Below are 22,026 nucleotides of genomic sequence, written 5' to 3' on the forward strand. Positions count from 1 at the left end.
CTAGATATCTCGTGCTGAAATGATGTTCTTCACAATCTCGGCTGCTCTATCCAAAGCCGCCCCAAATCGATCCGCACTCTCCGCAGGACTAACAAAACACACCTCAACCCTATTGAACATTAGTACGCTAGTCACAGCAACCATCCAAGGAACAAAAAGACTTACGAATCATCAAACACGGTGTAGCTCATCCACACAGACTCTGGATGCGGCATAGTAAAACCCGGATCCTCCGATAACTTTGTTTCCACCATGGTCTGCATAATCAGTTGTGGGTATCCCCTCTTCCAGACAGGATCGGAGAACAACTCAGGGATCTCTTCCTCCTTCTGATCCTGCGACATGACCTCAATCACGTCCATGAGCCTGAAGTAGTTGCGACCTTCAGTTCCCTTGGCAATTTGCGCATTGCATTCGCGTGCCGCTTGCAAGAGTTTCGCACGAGCCTCGGCACGCGGGACAGATTCATCAAGGGCTGCATCGCAAAAGTCCATGACTGACTTGAGAACTACCTGCACAATCTCTGGACGGCCGAGGTGGAAGTGCGCAGTTGATACTGTCTCCCAACTAGCGGGTAGATAGCCAAAGTACAATCGGCTGGCCAACTGGATTGTCAAGTCAACAGTCGCCTTGATGGGTGCAGAGCTGTCTAGCAGCAGTGTTTTACCAAAACCGTTGATAAAATGCGGGACGTATTGTTTTGTGGATGTGATGGCGAGGTAATCACGGCAGAGGGTTTCAATGTGGCTATCAATGTCTTGTGTCGTTACCAAGGAAATCTCCTCAAGACAAGTCGGATCGACGGAACTGCTACCATTGCTTGCTACGACCGTCTGAGGATCAAGTGTGTTGATGGCATTTTGCAGTCTCTGCGAAAGTTGTGAGACCGTCATGAGATCGATCATGGAGTGCTCGAAAATGGTGGCGGAGCGCCCATTCGCCGTGACAATGATTTGAGTGCACTTATCATGCCAGCGGTTGAAGGAGTCGCCAATGTAGCCATATCGAACTCGGTCTGCTCGCGTGACAGGGCTGTTGTCGTCAAGACACATAACAAATACAGCAGCTTCGATGGTTTCGAAATAAGCCTCGTTCCTACTATCCGAAGCGAGAAGCGTTTGTCGATTCTGTAAAGAGTCAGTTCGATTGCCAATCTACGTTCCAAGGGTCACTCACCAATCCCCATGAATCACGATTGTCAGTGGTCAACATGCCAGCCCAAGAATTGTCTTTCAGGTCCAAATCAATGATTGCTTGGTATGTTGCCTTGAGCATGCCATATGTAGCACATGTCTCAGCAGGTTTGAGCGGGACCTTGAAAAGATGCCCTTTGCGCAAAACCGCGACGTACTCGTTATCCGGGTACTTCATCATCTTGTCACAGTCGACATTTGGCTCTCTCACGGCGTTGAACAGCCATGATAACGAGTGACCACAATTGGCTCGTGTACCAAGGAAATCAGGCTCCAGTCTACCTGCGTCGCGGTCGGCCTTGAACTCGCACAAAGTTGAAGTGAGGATAGCTGCCCGTTCTGCCTGAGTGTGGGATGTCGGGCTGTCAAAATGAGTGCCCATAAAGTTTCCAAAAGGTGCTAGAGGATAGCGACGCTTGAGATGTAAAGCCTTCAGAAGTAAGTCGGCGATCCAGCTCTCCACATTGGGATCATCAGCCTTGACACGCAGCTTGTTGTAGAGTCTGCGGCCAAGACTACCCGGTGCAGCTAGGGTATGAGCCTTGCGACTGAGCTCTTCGTATTCCTCTCGAGTATGAGCAAAGTGGCCAACGCTATTGAGAAGGTCCTCGACAGCTTCATCTAAATCGACAAGCGGATATCTGGGCAAATCCTTGCATGTACGACAGCAATAGAAGTCGTGGTTATTCTGGACCTTCTCACGTTTCGAAAGAGATACTTGTTCCAAGACAGGAACAGCCTCTTCTGGTTGTGCTTGTCGGATCTCATCGGGAATCAGTTTGGATCGTGAAGCGACAGTAGCAGTGAGAGCGGTGATGCTGCCAGCGCCGCTCAACTCCGATGTCTGAAGATTGACCTGGAATGTGCGAACCATCCAGTTCTTCAACTCGATGCTGACCAAAGAATCCAGACCGAGGGTAGCCAAAGACTGGCCGACCCGAATCTCCTCCACAGGTCGGTCGAGGAAGACTGCAAACTTGGCGAGTGAAGCGTCTTGGATCAATTGTTCCGCCTCAGCCATAGTCTTGACACTCGCCAATGCCTCCGCAAAGTCAACCTTGTCAGTCTTGGCGGCGCCACCGTCCTTCTTCTCAGTTGCATGTGGCAGTTGACTGAAAATGGGGTTGTCGAGTAAATACTCGTCGTTGGCTTCCATCATAGATTGACGTGTCACTGCTTGGATTGATTGGTGCAAGCCATCCTTTCGGGCAGCTTCAGTCGCGATGTATTCGAAGTTTGAGAAGAATTCGTCGAAAGAGATGTCCATGACACTGTTTTGTCTGAGGCTTGCCCTGATAGTGCTGATTGAAGTCTCGTTTTCGGAAGCCTCCAAAGCACCGTGGGAATCGATAGAGACAGCGCCGATGTTGAGAGATACATACTGAGTATGCGGATGATTGGAATGAGCGCGTGCAAAAGCATCTTGGAAGCCATTTCCGGCTGCATAGTTGGATTGACCAGACTTGCCAATGACAGATACAATTGACGATAGCGCCACGAAAAAGTCCAAGTCGCGGCTGGCAAAGTACTTGTCGAGATTGATGGTTCCAAAGATCTTGGGCTGTAATGGTAACTTCCATTCGTCGACGGTCATTTGCGAAAAGGTTCGATCCTACAGACAGTTAAAACAACACATTGATTGACAACCAACATCGACTTACCCTCAGTGCCAAGGCTCCCTGTACAACACCTCTAACAGGAGGCAGTGAACTGCAAAATGAGACCGCTTCTCTCATTTGACCCTCATCGGTGATATCACATCTTAGAAGGTGAAGCTTAGCACCATGTGCTTCCACTGCTGCCGTATGCTTAAGCCTGGTTTCCTCGTCGATAGTGCGCCGAGAGAGGGAAACAATATGACCCGCTCCACGGGCGGCGAAAAAGCGACAAATTCTTGAAGGTAGATCTCCAAGACCTCCCGCCACGACATACGTTCCATCTTTCCGTAGTCGAAGAGGTGTTGGCTTCGCTGGTAGACATCTGACTGTTGATGATGACTGTGCCGTGAGAACTACCTTGCCAATGTGCTTTCTTGCACTGATGAGGCGGAAAGCATCTTCGACTTTCTCAATGGGATAATTGTTGACAGGCTGCACTGGACGCAGTGTCTCCGACCCAATGAGCTCAACGATCTCACCAAGCATTTGATGGATATGTTTGGGTTTTCGTGTAGCCAAAGTCATCAGATCAAAGGTGTTGAACGTAATTGACTTTTGGAACGCAGCCATGCTCAGTTGAGACGCTTTGTGGATCTCACTCTTTCCAAGTTCAATAAAAACACCCAAACTCTTGACGCAATCCAGACTTTCTCTAAGCATCTCCCCAGTCGACGTGTTGAGCACAACGTCTACACCCTCACTGTTGGTAAGACGCTTGATGCTCGATTTGAACGATCCGGTCTGACTGGAAAAGATGCGCTCCTCTGGAATGCCGTAAGTGTCTACCAGAAACTGCCGCTTCTCGCGATTTCCAACAGTACAGAAAATGTCTGCTCCGATGGACCGGGCAAGTTGGATCGCCGCTTGGCCAACAGCTCCTGTTGCAGAGTGAATGAGAACAGACTGACCCTGCTCCAGGCGAGCTAGTTTCTTGATGCATTGATATGCCGCAACAAATCCATACGCGACCGATGCTGCAGTGGTGTTACTTATCGAGCTGGGCGTCTTGTAGGCAAGGTATCCGTTGACGCGCGACAGGTTGCTGTACGGCTGAGCACCAAATCCCATGACCCTGTCTCCAACCTGATACAAGTCGCTCATATCCTGGCCAACAGCTGTCACGACTCCAGCAAACTCGCCAATCATTTGTGTGTCTGAACCCGTTTGTCCCAGGGCCACGCACAGATCCTTGTAATTAACGCCAAAGGCATCAGACTTAACTTCGATCTCGCTAGGTCCCAGGTCGACAGGCAAGTCACTGCCCACGAACTGGAGCGAACTCAATAAACCGGTAGTAGCGACTTCAAGCTTCAGAGCCCGTTCGCCTTGATGAAGGGTAGTCTCTGTCTCGGCTACAGTGGAGGCATCCCAACTGCTGCGAGCCCACTTCAAGAAAGTGTTGTCTGGCAATACTCTAGGAATAGAAACCGTGCCCTTCTCGTACGCGAGTTCAGGCTCCAGAGACTTTTGATCCTGAGGCTTTGGCCAGAAGCACTTTTGCAACGTCTCGGCTACTACTTGTCTCGTCACTTCGGGGTCGAGGGCAGGATCGCGAATGTCGAGAGTGACAAACCCAGTGTTGCCACTCTCGCGGCGGAGGACTCTTGCAACAGCAGTTACCACGCCCTTGTACGCCGTGGAAACGGGATCAGATTTATCTTGAATCACAACCCAGAGGATCTTGGCCTTCGCAGCAAGGAGCGCGTTGAGTGTCTTGAACAATTGAGGTTGCGGGTCGAGAAGCAGAGGAGTCTCAGCGCGGTCAACGACCAGGTAGACAGCATCCTGACTGACATCAAGTTGGTCCCATTTGCTCTCGTTGATCTGAACATTGGCCAAAGTGATGTTCTTAGAGATCGCCAGAATCCCATCATTCGAAGTATCGTTGATGAGCACAATCTGTTCATTTCGCACAGCATGTCCATTGGTCAACAAGGGTACAGCTTTGGAGACCATCATACTGTTGCGCGCAACATGAATTCCACCAAAGCCATTCCTTGACAGAATGGTGTTCCATTGCTCTCTGTACATAAGAGCGGTGTCCTCTCGGAACTCATCCTCGTGCGCCCACCATCCAGACAGCGTGCCAAAGATGAGACCGATGACAGCGCCCTTAGGCGAATTCTCAACAAGGATGAGGCTTCCACCAGGACGCAGAAGCTGGCGAACGTGTTCCATTGTCACATCCATCTGTTTCGTCGCGTGCAAAACGTTTGATGCCACAATAACATCATACGTCTCGGGTTGAAAGCCTTGCTTGAGGGGATCACCTTCCACATCCAGCGTCTTGAAGTCCATATAAGGCTCCCAGTGAGTAAATGTGTTGCGAGCCTCCTCAAAAAAACCGCTCGAGATATCTGTGTAGGTGTACTGCTCAATTGGTAGGCTGCCATTGTTCTTGTCTGCGATTCCACCCAGGAGTCTCTTTGTGCAGCCTCCGGTTCCAGCACCAATTTCCAAGAAGCGGAGATGTGGGCTCTTGAATGTCAGAAGTTGAAGATATACAACTGCAGCCTCGTAGTCGCCACTGAAAGTTCCACCCTCGTAAGCACGTATCAGGAGGTTCTCCTCCAACATGACACTCAACGGCTCAAGGGTTCCGCTCAGGATTCCGGGAAGAGCTCTACCGACTCGTGCAAGCAGCTGCAACTCTGGTGCATTGGTAAGTGAATCAATGCGTTCCAGAATACTAACTTCGTCCTCGAAGCGCAAACCTGACATGATGTCGTTGTAATAGTCAGAGTTGACCCACTTGTTCATCCATTTGAAGTACTTGACTAGATGAGGACTTGTAATCTCGATCTTGTTCGCTTCGACATAGCTCAGTGCATCCCGGATCCAGATGGACGCTGCTTGATCAGCTGTGCGGAAGCTTTCCTCAGCTTCGACAACCGGCACTTTGCTACCTTCGTAGTTGTATGTCATGTTCTCATCCAGGCCGAGTGTAGTAGATAGAAAGTTAGAGAATGATGTTTCCTCTAAGAAATCCGCATCCAAGTTCCAGTCCAAACGATTCACCTTGTCCTGAACAAAGGGTCGGTTCTCATCTTCATGCGCCTCGCCAATAGCTCTGAGGTTGACCAAAAGCTTGATGACTGGTCTGAGCTGCCCATCAGCATCTTGTTGGAATACCCAAGACTGGCCTGTAGACGCCTTGAGACCATCCGGTTCTATGTGCATAGCGGCAGTAAGACTATCGCCTGCTCGTGCAGAGATCTTGGCATCAATCTCCAACAGCGTAATCTTGGTGGGCACACACGGAGCATTGGACACAAACTTCTTGAACAGTATCCCACTGAGTTGGTGAACAGCGTCGAGGGTGATTGGGTGGATGACATGAGGTTTGAAAGAGCGATAAGGCATTAATGAAGCCACGTCTGGAATGATGATGTCGAGAAGACCTTGTTGGTTGCCGTACTTGAGAGAATCGATCGGACTGAATGCTCCATCCCATTGGTTGCCAGTCAACTTGGCGAATTCATAGAACTCGGTCTTTGTCATGTCCAGATCGCAACTCTGCCGAGCATCGTTGAGGAGTTGCATGGATTCGTCTCGGCGCAAATCCGCCTCTCGTGTGCCATTTACTTCGTCATTCTCAGTACTTTCGTATTCAACAGTGATTTCACCGGAACAGTGCTCAATCCATGATTCGCTGGAATTGTCATATGACCAGATTCTGAATGTCTCCCATCGACTCCCTTCATACTGACGTGAGTTGGACATGCTCAGCTGCACTTCAACTTCGCCAGACTGGCCGTCACTATCTGAATCGTTGAGGACAATCGACTTTGAGATAGTCACTTCACGAAGGATGAATCTGGAAATCGACCGCCCAGTGTCCCTCAGTTGCACAATCTGTTTCATAGCCTCGATAGCCATGGTCAAGTAACCTGCACCAGGATACAAGGTAAAGCCTTCGACTACGTGGTCCCGTAGCCATGGCAAGTCGTCTAAGTTGATGTGGTATCTCCAGCGAGGCTCATGAACAGTGCTTGCCGGATCCAGCAGTCCGAGTAAATCATGTGGCGGAAACTTTCGAAAGCGATGAGACTTGCTCAGTCGAGATTCGTGCCAGAACGGTGCAAGATCCCAAGGGTATTTTTCCAGATCCCTAATGACCTTGGGCTCCGCTTCATAAGTGATCTTAAGCACGGCTTCCAGGTCCACCTTGAGGCCAAGCTCGAACATCTTTCCGGCGAGGGACAAAACCGTCTGCACGGCGTCCTTGTGGCGCACCAAAGCAGATAGATATTCAAATTTGAGCTGTCCACTTCATGATTGTGCCAGTGTTTGACGAGCCGGGCTTGCCAAAGCCGAATGAGGCCCAACCTCGATGAAAACACTTGTGTCCATGCGTGCTTTGTTTCGCAACTGATCATCTCTCAATAAAGCCAATGCTTGACTGAACTTGACTTGAGAGATTAGGTTTTCCATCCAGTACTCGGTACCAAAGCCTGTTGACTTGGTGGTACCAGTGACACTTGAGTAGAATGTGACGCCGCTGCGTACATCAGAAGACTGGATATTGCGCATGGATTCTTGGTATTCCTCTGCGACTCGTCGCATGTGATGAGAGTGATATGCAGTATCAACTTTGAGTGCCCGAGCAAAGATTCCCTCGGCGTCGAGTAGAGACTTGAGTTCTTCGATAGCAGTCAAGTCTCCCGAGATCGTACTGCTGGCCGGACTGTTTACACAAGCGACACTGACAGTTCCAGTTGTAACCTTGTTGATGTATTGCTGCGCTTCGGGCTCTCCAAGAGCAACTGCCATCATAGAACCGGGTACCTCAGCCACTGCCTTGGCTTTCAGAGAAGCAACACCACGATAATACGCACTAGTAGATATCAGTACCATACTTGTCAAATCAAAGACTTCACTTACACAACGATAGCTTTCTCTCTTGTCAAAGCGCCAGCAGCATAGGCAGCGGCAATTTCACCAGAGCTGTGCCCAACAACGCGGCTGGGCCTGATATAGAAACTCTCCAGTAGATCCACCAGCGCAATCTGGATAGCTGTCGTTGCAGGCTGTGAGATCTCGGCCTCGGAAATCCTTGAAACGCTCTCATCTTTGAGCAGCTCTTCAATGAGACTCCAAGAGCTTCCTTGCCCTCGTATTGTATCATCCATCGCCATCATTGACTGTAGGAAGCATTGTGACGTGTTAATAAGCTCACGACCCATCGCATGCCATTGAGCACCCTGTCCGGAAAAGACAAAGGTGAGTGGAGCATGGGTAGTCACTCTCTTTGGTGAGACTTTCTGGTCTAGTTCTTCCAACAGCTCCGCAAATGTCGAAGCGACGATAGCTCGGCGGAATGCAAGAGTAGATTTGTGGATACCTAGTGTGTGAGAAAGATTGCATAGCGTGTGAGAATCCAGTTCGTGAGTACTTGCCCACTTCTTGATGTTCTCCGAAGTCGACGACAGTGCTTTTTCAGTTGATGCACTGAGAACAAAAAGTTTTGGAGAAGAGTCATCAATGGGATCGCCATTGGATGCTCCGTTGGATGTTCCATTAAAAGGCCCATTAGATGTCCCGTTGGCAACCCCGTTGAGACTTTGTGAATCTGGAGCCTGGAGAATAACATGACAGTTGGTTCCTCCATAACCAAATGAATTGAGTGATACACGAGGAGGGCCGTTCTGTGGCGTAGGTAACTTTGTAAGTTCACTCGGGATCTAAGTCCTAGTTAGAGCGTCTACTATGGTCTTCTCATGTCTCACAATACCATACCTTGATCTTCTTCTCGTATAGCTTAAGTGATGGCTTGGGTTTGATAAAGTTGAGTGTAGCAGGAATTTGACCATGCTTCAGGATAAGTATAGACTTCAACAGGCCGGCGATGCCAGAAGTAGCCTCAAGGTGACCAATATTCGTTTTCACTGATCCGATGTAGAGGTCATCTGTCCGGCCAGAATCCTCGCAAAAGACTTTGGATATTGATCCTATTTCCTCGCGGTCACCAGCTTGTGTTCCCTATTGGTTCTTGTTAACATGATTCTTCTTCTGTCTTGGTTTAACACTCACAGTTCCATGTGCCTCAACGAATGAAGTATCGGCTGGATTTAGCCCAGCCTCTTGGTATACTCTTCGGGAGAGTGCAGCCTGTGCCTCTCCGCTTGGCGTATTGAGACCTGGAGTCTTACCGTCTTGGTTCATGCCTGAGTTGGCAATGATGGCGTGTATTCGGTCACTACCATTTTGGTCAGCACGCCAAGTAGCCCAAGATTCCAAGACTTACCCGTCTTTGATTGCATTATCCAATCTCTTGAGCACTATAGTGGCGACGCCTTCACCTCGTCCGTATCCAGCGCCTCTCGAGTCAAACGCATAGGACTTTCCGTCTGGGTTGAGCATTCCCATACCGCTCACTGTATAGCTATCAGTGACACATTCGTCTTTTACACGGAAACATCGCTTTCGTGGTCCAGACATGATGCAAATACTCACTTATGCATAGAACGTCGGGCTGAATGACAAGCTGAGAGCCACCTACCAAAGCGAGCTCTGATTCCCCTAACCGAAGGCTCTGACAGGCCTGATGCAAGCCCACAAGACTGCCAGACTACTCACAATTAGCACATCTCTTGCTCGGCAACACGGTCCCAAGGTATCATACGCATCCAGTATCGATCGTCATGCAAGGACCCCGCAGGTCGAAGCAGTATGATACCCTATTCGACAGAACTGACGTGATGTAAGCTGCCAAGTTTCATTATCAGTACGTCTGCATTCACTCACTGGACTCTCCTGTTCCGTTAAGATGTGTCCTTCCAATTGTGGACAGATCCTTATGTCCCATCCGATCATAACTCCTCTCGAATATACTCGCATACACGCCAGTGTTGGATCCACGCAGTGTTTCCACAGGTATACCAGCATCTTCTAGAGCCTCATATGTTGTCATGAGAAAGAGGCGCTGCTGGGGATCCATCGAGTTTGCCTCTGCGCTAGAAATTCCGAAGAATTTGGCATCAAATTGAGAGATGTCATCCTGGAGGAAATACCCATACTTGGTTACCATGGACTGCTTTGCGTCTGGGTACGCGTCAAACCACGCATCAGCGTTCCAGCGGTCCTTAGGGATCTCTGTTTGCCCATTTCGGCTCTCTGATAAGAGTTTCCATAGATTGTCCAAGTTGTTGGCTCCACCAGGAAGCCTACAACCGACTCCAATGATGGCAATTGGGGCTGGGGGGCTCATATTGGCACAATAGTTGGACAGTTTCTGATTTTGTGATATGTGAAGAACTTTCAAGACACTCGACATGTATCACTGCTTCAACCTTGGTACGTTATATAACCTTTTTCGACAGGTCACGTATTCTCCCCGCATACCAAAGTCCCCCTCTCTGAAGGATCTTGCACGAAACTCAGTCCGACTCGCAAGTCTGAGCTATCGTCATTTTCATCCGCACCAAGACGACAATAGGCTGAATGATCCGGTCCTCAAAGACCAAGATCCGAAGATAGCTCGCAATCGAATTATCCTAGTAGGATCTGGTCACTGGGCGGGCCGCTGCCTGTTCAAGGCAAAATCGGGATGAACAACTCCTTGCGGCAAGGTGTAGGATCATAGAACCCTTGGCCTCCAGCATGTATGGCAAAAACGTGCTCTAGATAGTACTAGAATAGCACATATGAGATACGGGACTTCAGAAATGTATGTCATGTATGCGGGTAAGGTGTTGGACATTTAACCTGCCAATGGCAACTCGAAACATCTTGCATTATCTCCGAAGGATCTCTAGGTTGCACCAGCTCACTGGGCTAGCGAATATTGTAGCGTCTATTGGTCAACATGCGAAGAGCCGCATAGGGTGTTTCCCAGGAATGAGATCCTACAACTTGCTTGGCAAGGGCCTATCCGTGAGGCCGGCTAAATGCTTCTCGGCCAACGCCCAGGCCTCAGGCGGTAAAAGTCCCATCATCCACGTATTTCCCTGGCCATCTTTGCCGCCCACTTGGAACATGTTGCGCATGTGCGTGGTGTGTTCCAGTGTAGTCCATTGATGCCATGCAATCTTTCCAGGAGACTTTCCATGACCAGCTACGGCGGGTGTAATAACCGCGGAGGAGAAGTCAATGGAATCGAAAAAGAGCATCTTACTGAAATTGGACACGACCAATATGAATGAATCCTCGGCTGCAAAGATTGCCGGGTTATCTCTGTCCTTCTCGTATGACTCCCGAAGGAAATGCAGTTGGGCGTGTACTTGCGGAGCTTTGGTAAGGGTCGCGACAGACTCCCTCACCAACAGCGCGGTTCTCGCAAGCGGCTGCTGCCGAAGCGCCTTGAGTGTAGTGTTGGTCGAGGTCGAAAAGGTTGCATTGGCGATAAAGACGGGGCTAGAATCGGGCTTGTCCTTGCGTTGAGGAAACGTTTCCGGTAAGCAATGTCTCGCCTCGTACATTCCCATGACATGGACGGGCCGGTCCGCCGCAGGAAGGATTCCACAGCAGAGTCGCGCCGCCCAAGCGGACAGAATATCAGCGTCGCTTACAAACTGTCCATTGTAAAGGGCTCCCTTTGGAATGACTTTGAGTGTATCCGAACTTTGTCCTCCGATGAAATCCATTTTGATCTTTTGGACAGTGGAATCCGGCAAGACAAGCATGCGTCGCACTGTTTCTGGGTATGCCTCGACATGCTCCAAGTATAGGTCGTAGGTCTTTTTGAAGGCTTCGGGGTTCAGCTTCAAATGCTCCAGAGCATAAGGCTCCTTGGGCGACACTCCAATATCCTTCAGAGGATCGTCGTATGCACCCATAAAAGGTGGGATCTCATCGTAGCGTCCGTCCAGATCCATTGACCAAGCCAGGACCAGACCTTTGATCCCCATAAAGTCGCAAACGACATGAGACCAGCGAATACTTATTAATGTCGCATCGTCAAAGAGGGCTATATGGACGCCAATGACGGGCTCCTGGCGTCGAACGTGTTCATCAAAGTCGAGTCCCCATTCAGGGCCCAGAGTCAAGGGTTTGAATTGACCTGTGATGCCTGGGAACAGTTCGGGTTTGCCTCTTGCCCTCGGGAGGTTTTTCGCGACAGGGTGATCGGTGGTTTTCACACGGAAAGTCTCCTCAGAGAATTGGAATGCCGGTCGGTCGTGAGTGTATTTTCTTGGGGCATGAATCTCAAGCTTGCCGGTGTCGTTGAATTGCAGTCGACCACCTAGCTTTCTCCAATCGCCCTGACTGAGAAGGTGTGTAAGAGCTGCGGATAGCTTCTTTGTGTCGAGTACAGCATCGAATCGTAGAGTCCAGTGCTGCATGTACCGATTGATGAGAGAGTCATCGAACTCATGTAGAGGGTATATGAGGTCAGAGCCGGGAACCATTTCGGGAGCGGTAGAATCCGATGACATTGTGATGTTGTCTGCAATTGACGTGTTGAGATGTTCAAGTTGGAATGTCTTGGATGACTGATTGAGATCTCATAGTGGTTCTTCACTTTAACATGCCCTGTAAATTGATTGCTAGATCCCCTGTATCGCAGACGCAATGTCCACTATAGATCCCCCGCATTACAGAACCTGGCCGGGCCGCTTTCCGGCGGTTAGGTGGAATTTAGCCAGATATTGCTGCAGGGCATCCTTCGCGTGAATCTTGGCCATGTAAGCCGGCAATATTCAATAGTGGAGAATTGAACTTGAGGATGCGTGGGTAATAGAAACTCTAGGATTTTTTACAGACCCTAAGTCGTTATCTATCTCCCTTAATATAGGTTCTATCCCATATCTGGACCGATCAGAGCCCGAGCAAACAGACTAAAATTCCCACCACTTCCTCCATCAAAAGAAAAATCGATAAATGAATCAGGTCGTTGGTATCTTCGAAGGAACTCCCTATTAAAACCATAGTTGTGCTCCGCGACTTTATCATCTTTGTTTCGAAATATCTCAAGGAAGGCCCCGATTACCATGGCCACGTTCTCGATCCAAAACATCATGTCCGCGTATTGACTAAAGCCAGGCAGCTGGCCGATGAGCGCGTTCAAAGCACCGCCTCCAACATCGTGCGCCAGTGACTTGGCCATTCTTGACAGTTCTTGCATAGCTAGAATGAGTTTGTCGTACCATTCAGAAGAGCTCTGGTCTGCCTCCCAACAGATAATAGTTCCGCAAACAGCTTGGCTGACGTTGCCGTTGTGCAGATCAGGCGTGCCGGATGGGAAATCTCTAATCGTGCCTGTGACGAAAGAACCGAATTCGCCAGTTTTGTACGATATGCCATGATTTTGGTCGTCCCCCCATCCCCATGAGAAGTATACTTCGTCTTTAGTAAGCTCGCAAGACTTTCTGTAGCACTTGAATATCTCTGGCTTCAACCAGACACGCACATATCCTGTGTCGTTCACATCAGCCTCTTCCGATGGAGGATCAACAAACATGGTGACACCTCACCCAAGAGCTGAGGAAGTTGTCGCGAATGCTTCAGTTGGTATAACCGAACCATCGGCTTGGACTTGGTCAGATGACACCGCCCGGATGTGAGGCTGCAAAACCGTCTCCTCGCCAAGCTCTCTGATCTGATCGTTGAACTGTTCCTTAGTAAGAGGTTCATCGTCAGGCATGCTCATGATGGCACTTGGAGCGTTGAATGCTGCAAAGCTGCGAGAGCGGGCAGCAGCCTTGGCTTCAGAGCAGATCTGGCCTAGAGCGGCAATCTCTTCTTCACTCTCTGTCATGGCCATGAAAGGCCTCGTAGCAAGCCTTTCTAGTTCCGTCAGATCATGGCCTTTACCCTGACGCGCAATGCCGTGGAGTGCCGAAGCCAAGAGTAGATTGCTACCTGGCTTGAGGCCCGCCGTCTTCAGCGGTGTGGACTTGGTCTCGAGCCACGATCTGACACGATCAATTCAGCCTTCGGCAGCGGTAGTAGCCATGATTGTGAGGTAATAGATAAAGATCAAGTAGATTGTGTGTGAGAAAGCGATTTTGGGTTGTCGGATTTACCTTGGGGTCAGGACAGCACATTATATAGGCAATACTGAGGTCATAACGTTGTGGTCTACATTGTGCCCTGAAAAATAATACGTAGGTCGGTTTATCGTTGTTGAGGAGTCCATTGGTATTTTCCATCAATATCTGTGTATTTTGTGGGAAGAAAAACCCTTATTGTCTAAGACCTACATCTATATTGCCTTTCTCTCTGCTATGTTCCACTTAACACGGCCAATAGGTAAATGACGGGATGGAACAATGAATCATTACTCTGATACTCTCGCTTTCTACTGGATATAACTGCAGGTTTCTAGGCGCCGTGTCTCACTGTGAAAGAAGGCACAGAATTTGCGTGGCTGCTGCAACCATACATGCAACAGGATACAAATGGATATACCCCTCAGTGATATCTGCCAGGCTTCCTCGAACGCGAAATTGACTTCTTTAATGGTTTACGACATATTCAACCCTTAGGCCGTGACTTTGATGTGATAAACAGATAGTGACCAATCCAATCATGAGCAAAGTATGAGTTGTAATATATAGCATATTTCGTGACAATCTCTCGACTGGCAACATTAGCGGCATGTCCTACGCAACTTATCGGTTGTAAGTGAGACACTGCTCGGTACTTACTTTTCTTTGTCATACCGAGACATCTTTCTCTTAGAGCTCGATCGTCGCTCAGCCACTCAACATCTCCATCAATTGAGGCGTACGCGTTTTCCAGCTGACCACCAGTTGTCTGGAAGAACCGCTGTCGTAATTTTTATATGCGTGTAAGTGGTAATTTGCACGCAGCTATGTTGACATTGTGGTGAAGGTCAGGTTGCAAAACTAACATAAGTTTTTCAATCATGAGGATCTTCTATCTTCAAACACGTTGAATGCATGAAACCTCAAGTTTCGATTAAGAGACTTTGAAAATATAATACCCCTACTTGCAGCCTAATCCTTCGCGTTCTTGATATTTTACTCTAATTTAAGGATTGATATTTGTTACAAATGGACCAAGTCAAGGGTAGGTCTCTCTAGTTGAAGCAACCAAAAAAGCTTAAATTGTTTCTAACAAATTAACTATAAAGCACGGATTAATGGGTTGAATATGACATAGCTTTCCACCTATAGAAACCCAAGCCATCTCGTTATATTCAAACAACGCGAAAAAACTAACCGACCGTTCAACACATGGGAAACAAGGTGAACCCCAGCAACGCCTCTCGTGAAATAGAATAGCTGGGCCTTGCCGTTCATTTTAGATGATTATGGCGGGCGCTAAAAACACCTTCAATCGAAGGTGTGGCTTTCTCGAAGCTTTATACTTTGTCTATTTTGGTCTAGTCGGGTGACCCGAGAAGCGTATGTAGCCACAATCCAACTTGAGGCCTCTAGACTTTTTGCTGAAGAAACGCCACTCTTGATGACGATCGATCAAATATGCGGCTCGCCGGTTTCAACAGCGGTCGGTCAGAAATGTACTCTACCTGGTACAATCGGTGTATGACTACTACCCTGCATCTCAAGGGTGCTTGCAGATCATACGGTACATCACAGTGATCCCATCAACCGAGTACCTTGAGAGTCGTATTTTATCGAGAAGCGATAACAAGAAAAGACCCAGGTCAAAAGATCCTCGGTTGGAGGCATTTCCCTTGTTCTTTTGTAGCGTTTAAACAAGTGATGACGACAATGGACAAGGGTCAGTACGCGTCGAGAGTTGTCAGGATGAGGGGTCAACTACCGTAATCAAGATCGACGCCTCCAAATGCTATAGAGAGCTAGTCTCAGTCTGGTCTGGCTGGTCGGACCTTCACAATAAGCCAACAAAAGATCCCGAAGCGATAACAACGAGTCCAAGCAACTGACTGGTCAGAAAACAAAAGCATTGACAGAACAATTGGAGATCAGCTCTCTAAAAAAGGAAGGTCTCTTGGCATTTCTCCAATTCTCTTAACACGACACTTATTACTAAGATCGAGCCGGAACTTTTGACTCATGCGCTGTTCCGCTTGGGGCAGTCCAACCCATGGTCATGGTACATGGGTAATGCAAGATGCCGTTCGAACCGTTTTTCCTCTCAGTGATGCCTGGTCCAACAGATGAGATGCGAAATGCCGTGTTCCGTGCTGTGACATCAGCCCAAAATGACGCGAGTTGTAAGAGTATCACTGCGCAATTGCATAGACTACACAATGTCTTTTCTTATATAAAGCCCCAGCCTCGGTCTTTTCTCATTGCATAATCACACTATCCCGTGATTGTCCAAAATGCGGTTCAGTCTCATCACCAGCAGTTTCCTGGCGCTCGGCTCTTTTGTCGAGGCTGGTTTTAACCAGGGCGCCATCAGAGCCTTTGACCACCCTCACCCTCGTGGCTATGATCAGAAGCGCGCTCCTGTTCCCCCAAAGCCGGCTTTTGAGAAGAGAGCCAAGTCCAAGTTCTTGAACAAAAAGTCGGAAAAGTTTGCAGTCAACGGATCTGCCATTCCCGAGGTGGACTTTGATGTCGGGGAGTCTTATGCAGGACTTTTGCCTATTTCTCAATCCCCTGATGAGGAGAGAGAATTGTTCTTTTGGTTTTTCCCCAGTACCAACCCCGATGCTGGGGAAGAGGTTCTCATCTGGTTAGTCGATTGGACATTTCGCACAGAACAAAACTAACTGTTTAGGTTAAACGGTGGTCCTGGATGCAGTTCCCTCAGTGGTCTTTTGACTGAGAATGGTCCTTTCTTGTGGCAGCAGGGCACTCTCGCTCCTGTAGCCAACTCATACAGCTGGACCAATCTGTAAGTTATACCTAGTAGTGCAGCCTTGCTCGTACTAACATCATTAGCACCAACGTTATCTGGATCGAACAACCTGTGGGCGTGGGCTACAGCCAAGGCAAGCCTAACATTACCAACGAAGTAGAGCTTGGCCTCCAATTCATTGGTTTCTGGCGCAACTTTATCGACACTTTCGATCTCAAGGGTGCCACAACTTACATCACCGGCGAGTCTTATGCGGGCTACTATGTTCCTTACATCGCCGACGCCTTCATCACAGCCGCTGATGATGAGTACTACAAGCTTGGTGGTGTAGCCATCAACGATCCCCTCCTTGGTGACGGTACTCTTCAGCAGCAAGCTGTCATCATGCCGTTCGTCGAGTACTGGGACAAGCTGTTTTATCTCAACGAGACAACCATGAACGCTCTTCGCTGGACACACGAGCACTGTGGTTTTGACAAGTATCTCGAGAAATACGGAACTTTCCCCCCGCCCGAGGGAAAGTTTCCCGTCTTGCCGGATCCTTACAAGGACACCAAGAACTATACTTGTGATATGTTTGACTTGGTTTACGCTTCTGCTCTTGATTCGAATCCTTGCTTCAACATTTACCACATCACAGATACTTGTCCTAAGACCTACAGCCAGCTCGGTATTGTCAACCAGGTACGTCACCTTTCTCCCTCAGAAAAAATCACTACTAACGAAATGCAGAACGACTACTCTCCTCCTGGTGCTGAGGTTTACTTCAACCGTACAGACGTCAAGAAGGCTCTCCATGCCCCTCTGGACAGCATCTGGTATCAATGCACTCCCAACAATGTCTTTGGTTTTGGCAACCCCAATTCCACTCGCAGCGACAAGTCTCTCGCTCCCGCCCAAGACGGCGTCCTTAAGCGAGTCATTGAGCACACCAACAACACCATCATCGGTGTAGGCCGCTTGGACTTCATCCTCCCTCCCAACGGAACACTCTTTGCTCTGCAAAACGTTACATGGAATGGCCAGCAAGGATACCAGAAGTACCCTCAAGACAAGCAGTTCTACGTACCCTTCCACCCAGAGTACAACGGTGGACGTCTCAGTGAAGCAGGTATCGTTGGACAGTGGGGTTATGAGCGTGGCTTGACCTACTACGAGGTTCAGCTCGCTGGACATGAGCTTCCCGGATACAGTGCTGGTGCGGGATACCGTGTTGTAGAAGCTTTGCTCGGAAGGATTAAGAATCTCGGAGTTGTCGAAGACTTTACTACACAGAAGGGCGATTTCCAGGGCAATGCTACAGCCATGAGCATGAAGGGTTTGAACCCGCTCGGGCAGCCTTTTGGTCATGGGCCCGTCTATTAAGATGGCACCCAGTTTGATGCGAAGTCAATCCAGATAATTGAGAAGAAATCAATCATGTTTTGTTATAATGAGTCAGTTAAAACATCTGATACCAAGTGATTTGAAAATGAAGCTACTCCATTTGGTAAACGCAGCTTGAAGTCTCGGCACGAAATAATAGTCAGTGCACAAGGCCGAACTATTGTTTCTGTAGGCTTTGTCCCACCATTGGCCAAATCTCAGGGGTCACACATACATAATTTCTCATCTCTTTTCTATATTGTCTGGTTTTTCATTGTCTCCTGATGCGGAGCCGTGGACAAAGCTTTACACGAGGGTATATCAGGGAAGCGCACAGACGGGGTGGCATGATGATATTGGCGCTGGGGATGCTTCGGATCCCGTTTGATGCCGATTTATCTTCGAATTGTGGCAATATGAGTCGTATGGATATTACTAGACTTCAAAAATATTCTCTGCAGTTGATACATTGAGCATCTACCCATGTTTACAGCCGAGAACTACCCAATTGACTTTCCTTACCCTTGCTATCATAAACCTTGTCCCCCCCAAACCAAGTCTCGTCAACCTTGACATCCAAAAGCCCTTGAACTTCTGGGACACCCGGCAAAATCATGAAATCCGCCCTCAGTCCCTCTTTCAAACTCCCTGTCCAGTTCTCAGCAAACCTCGAATACGCAGCTCCATATGTTGCAGCCTTCATAGCCTGCGTCAAAGTAAGCGCACTCTTGCCATTCGTGACTTTGCCCATCTTTGGCTCCAGCGCTGACTTTCTTGTCGTCGCATTATACAGATTCGGAAACGATAAATGTCGGGCTGTTGGTGCGTCGGTACCGATGGCGACGTTTGCGTGACCGTCAAGACACTCTTTATAAGGGAATGCGTTTTCCCACGCCGAAGGTTTGACAAGTTTCGAGTATCCTTCGAGAATTGCGGGGTCACTATGGACAGGCTGTACTGAGGCTGTTATGCCAAGACCACCGAGTCGGAGGGCATCTTCAATAGTGGCCATTTCCAGATGCTCTATCCTGTGACGAGCGGTAGGATTGTTGGTGCTTGCTATTGCTTCGATGGCTTGGGTGATCGCTACATCTCCAATGGCATGTATGGCGCATTGCATACCGGCTTTTGTTATCTGTTGCAGTGCTCTGCTCATGGCCTCGGCTGGCCATAGTGGTTTGACTAAATCAACTGATTCTCCGTAGGGGTATGATAGCGCTGCTGTGCAACCGTCGACTACACCATCGCCGATGAGTTTGACACCCACAATACAAAAGTCTGGGGATTTTGAGGGGTGGAATTTGTTGTGCATGTCGATAGCTTCTTGGATGTGTGCATCTTGGAGAGTCTGGTCCGCTTCGTAAGGGACGAACCAGTGTGCCGCAATGTGGAGATTAATTCCCTTTGTTTCTCGCAGTAGTTGTAGTGCTTCCCAGGCTACGGGGTCCATCGCCATGTCGATGACTCCAGTGTATCCCTCTGCAGAGTACGCCTCAATCGCTCTCTCAAGCGTCTCCAACTTCTCGTCCATGGAGAGTGACTGGATAAGAAACGGCCAGATGAAAGCTACAATAGCGGCTTCCACCAGAAGACCAGTGGGATTACCGTCTTTATCACATCTGATACACTCTGGTACTTTAGCTTTCATCTCTTCCATAGGAAGCTTGTTCAAGGCAGCAGTATTACACCATGTAGAGTGGAGATCATTCGCATCGATGAAAATTGGCCTTGGATCGATGTCATCAATCATACTCGCCAACCCAATTCCGTTGGTTGAAGATTGTAGCCATCCACGGCAAAGGATGTGTGGTAGATCGGGATTACGTTCTGCATAAGCGGAAAGTCTTTGCCGAATTTCTTCAAGAGACTTGCATCCTCCAAGGTCGAGTTTCTGCTGCGAGAGACCAAAGTACAAAAGATGGACGTGGCTGTCAATAAAACCAGGGAGGACAACTCTGTTGTCGAGATTCAAAATTTCAGCACCACCGGATTTCGCCTTTTCGACTGCTGTATCATTCTCTGGACCGATGTATACGATCTTGGAGTCTTGCGTGATCATACATTCCTCGTGAGAGGTCTGAGTGTTGGTGAAGAAGCGGCCGTTGGTGAAGATCTTTGAGGAAGCCATGATGATCGAAGACGTTTGATAATATCGGACGAGGGACAAGAAGGGGAATATCAATAGATATAAATAAGAGAAGCGCCGTCAAAGGTGGGGAAGTATGCAGATGAATGCGAATATTGATTAATTGGGCTTTCGGCAGCTCCAGCCTCTGAAAGCTTAAGACGGCAATCGGCCATGCATTTTGCTGGAAATATCCGTGTTACCTCTGTAAGGAATGCCAATGTTGACCGGCGAATCGACCTGCTGGAACAGGTTAGCTTCAGCCACGAGGAGTATGCCGTTCTTAGTGCCGACAGTTATTGCGACCTGTCAAGTCTGTGAAAGGCAGATCCCTTTGATGAGGATCATACCGGTACAAGTCGCCTGAAACTTCTACTTTGGTACAAGTGTTCCCCGCGACAATCCTGCTGTAATCCGTGGCTATCACTTTACAATGTGCCGCGTTGTGACATATCAATTCACAGAACAAGCAGAACTACCAGCCACAAAACATAATAACAAACATAAATTACTGGTTTCTGGGGTAAAGATGGAGAGACGAATGCGTGAAGGCACCAGACTTATTGAGCGACTTTCTCCACAATTTCAATCACCTTCAGCATAGCCTCCTCTCTCAAAAACGGCACATGTCCAGCATCAAGGGTTTCGATAACAACACTCTCTCCCATAGCCCCCGCCATAGCGATCTGTCCTTGTTTCGGGATGCAATGGTCTTCCGCGCAAACAATGTACGTCTTTGGTGCCGTGATATCAGTCGCGACAAAGTCCGATGGAGTCTCAAGACTCGCCGTGCTCTGATGAGCGCAGGCTGCGAGAGCCTTGTCGGCTTCTTCAGACGGGAGATCGTTATAGAAAGTATCCTTTGCTCCCTCGTTCAGATACAATGCATCTTCCTGAAAGGGCAAGTTTTGTTAGTGTAGTTACAATATGTCTAGACTGAGGGGTCATACAGTTCTATCGAGGAAAGGCCCAAACTTTCCTCCAACAGCAGTCAAAAGAGAAAGGCCCTTGACAGGAAGCGCAAAAGATGCGACGTAAACAACATGCACGATTCCTCCAGACAAGCCTTTGGCCTCTCGCTCGTGGACTTGGTATCCTTCAGCAGCAGCAGATCCTGGGATGCCGCCGTAGCTATGGCATACCAGAACAAGCCGCTTTCCCTCGTCAAGAGAAGGTTGGAGTGCTTTTCGAATAACTTGAACATCATTCATATGTGTCTTGCCCTTGATATCGTCAACTTGTCCAGCTGAGACGTTATCAGGTTGGAGAACGGTGAAGCCCTTGGCTGTTAGTGCATCGGCAAATGCTTTGTAGTGGAATGCGCGATGCCAAGCGCCTTGAACAATGGCAATGACTGGTTTTTCAGTAGTAGGAGACATTTTAATTCAGAGATTTGATTAATGATGTACTTTGATGGTTCTACTAGATTCTTGGTACGACAAGTGGTATATATATATATGAGGATTTGGGTCAGCACTAGTCAAGTCAGGCAGTTTTTTATTCATGTCAGATTTATTGTGCTTCTGTGCCGCATGAGTACATGACGTGCGAGAGGATTAGTGAACAGTTCCTCATATATATGAGATACGCTTTTCAGGGCATGTTGGAACTTATGTTGAAAGGGTCAAGCTTAAGATTACATACTTGACAAAACAATGCTGTCAGATGACTACCAACAGTACTGTTCGAATCCTGTCAGCAATAGCGCTGATTATACCTAGAGCATGCAATAAGCACGTCCAGTCATAACCCCAGCATCGCTCTTGTACGCATGTCAGCTTAACAGAACCAACAGACTAGTACAATAATTTACAAAATAGAACCGCCCAGAATATGCCCATATCACAGCCACGTAAGATCCGACTTTCCACCCGGCATCATGACTCTCAACGGCCAACCTTTTGCTTGATAAATCTCCCCCACAATCTTCTGCAACCAAGTCGTCGCAAGAACGGGAAACACAAATTCAAAACGCTCTCTC

At 48.5% G+C, this 22,026-nt stretch overlaps 6 protein-coding genes across 6 annotated transcripts; 1 reads left to right on the top strand and 5 right to left on the bottom strand.

Annotated features, from left to right (window-relative positions):
* FGSG_05794 (uncharacterized protein) lies at positions 1-10,061 on the bottom strand (the record flags this gene model as incomplete). Its single annotated transcript, XM_011326084.1, has 11 exons — positions 1-109; positions 166-1,127; positions 1,177-2,805; positions 2,855-2,903; positions 3,126-6,771; positions 7,147-7,656; positions 7,794-8,430; positions 8,591-8,833; positions 8,885-9,050; positions 9,308-9,338; positions 9,599-10,061. The coding sequence occupies 11 exons, from the start codon at positions 10,059-10,061 to the stop codon at positions 1-3; spliced, it is 8,445 nt and encodes a 2,814-aa protein (XP_011324386.1).
* A 637-nt stretch (positions 10,062-10,698) lies between these two features.
* FGSG_05795 (uncharacterized protein) lies at positions 10,699-12,228 on the bottom strand (the record flags this gene model as incomplete). Its single annotated transcript, XM_011326085.1, has 1 exon — positions 10,699-12,228. The coding sequence occupies one exon, from the start codon at positions 12,226-12,228 to the stop codon at positions 10,699-10,701; it is 1,530 nt and encodes a 509-aa protein (XP_011324387.1).
* Positions 12,229-12,590: 362 nt separating this feature from the next.
* FGSG_05796 (uncharacterized protein) lies at positions 12,591-14,465 on the bottom strand (the record flags this gene model as incomplete). Its single annotated transcript, XM_011326086.1, has 3 exons — positions 12,591-13,161; positions 13,267-13,707; positions 14,443-14,465. 3 exons carry the CDS (start codon positions 14,463-14,465, stop codon positions 12,591-12,593), a joined length of 1,035 nt encoding a protein of 344 aa, XP_011324388.1.
* A 1,579-nt stretch (positions 14,466-16,044) lies between these two features.
* Positions 16,045-17,967, top strand: FGSG_05797 (uncharacterized protein). Its single transcript, XM_011326087.1, has 4 exons — positions 16,045-16,429; positions 16,475-16,591; positions 16,639-17,239; positions 17,288-17,967. Exons 1-4 carry the CDS (start codon positions 16,074-16,076, stop codon positions 17,918-17,920), a joined length of 1,707 nt encoding a protein of 568 aa, XP_011324389.1. The 5' UTR covers positions 16,045-16,073; the 3' UTR covers positions 17,921-17,967.
* Positions 17,968-18,407: 440 nt separating this feature from the next.
* Positions 18,408-20,048, bottom strand: FGSG_05798 (uncharacterized protein; the record flags this gene model as incomplete). The annotated part of the gene is made up of 1 exon (XM_011326088.1): positions 18,408-20,048. One exon carries the CDS (start codon positions 20,046-20,048, stop codon positions 18,408-18,410), a length of 1,641 nt encoding a protein of 546 aa, XP_011324390.1.
* Positions 20,049-20,605: 557 nt separating this feature from the next.
* Positions 20,606-21,424, bottom strand: FGSG_05799 (uncharacterized protein; the record flags this gene model as incomplete). The annotated part of the gene is made up of 2 exons (XM_011326089.1): positions 20,606-20,938; positions 20,996-21,424. The coding sequence occupies 2 exons, from the start codon at positions 21,422-21,424 to the stop codon at positions 20,606-20,608; spliced, it is 762 nt and encodes a 253-aa protein (XP_011324391.1).
* Positions 21,425-22,026: the final 602 nt, after the last annotated feature.

Source organism: Fusarium graminearum, chromosome 3 (genome assembly GCF_000240135.3).
Source record: "Fusarium graminearum PH-1 chromosome 3, whole genome shotgun sequence".
In the NCBI taxonomy this organism is placed as follows: Eukaryota; Fungi; Ascomycota; class Sordariomycetes; order Hypocreales; family Nectriaceae; genus Fusarium; species Fusarium graminearum.

Coding starts and splice junctions, on each gene's coding strand:
- FGSG_05797 (XM_011326087.1), top strand. CDS start 16,074: ATGCGGTTCAGTCTCATCACCAGCAGTTTCCTGGCGCTCGGCTCTTTT. Junction 16,430..16,474: donor GGGGAAGAGGTTCTCATCTG/GTTAGTCGATTG, acceptor CTAACTGTTTAG/GTTAAACGGTGGTCCTGGAT. Junction 16,592..16,638: donor TCATACAGCTGGACCAATCT/GTAAGTTATACC, acceptor TAACATCATTAG/CACCAACGTTATCTGGATCG.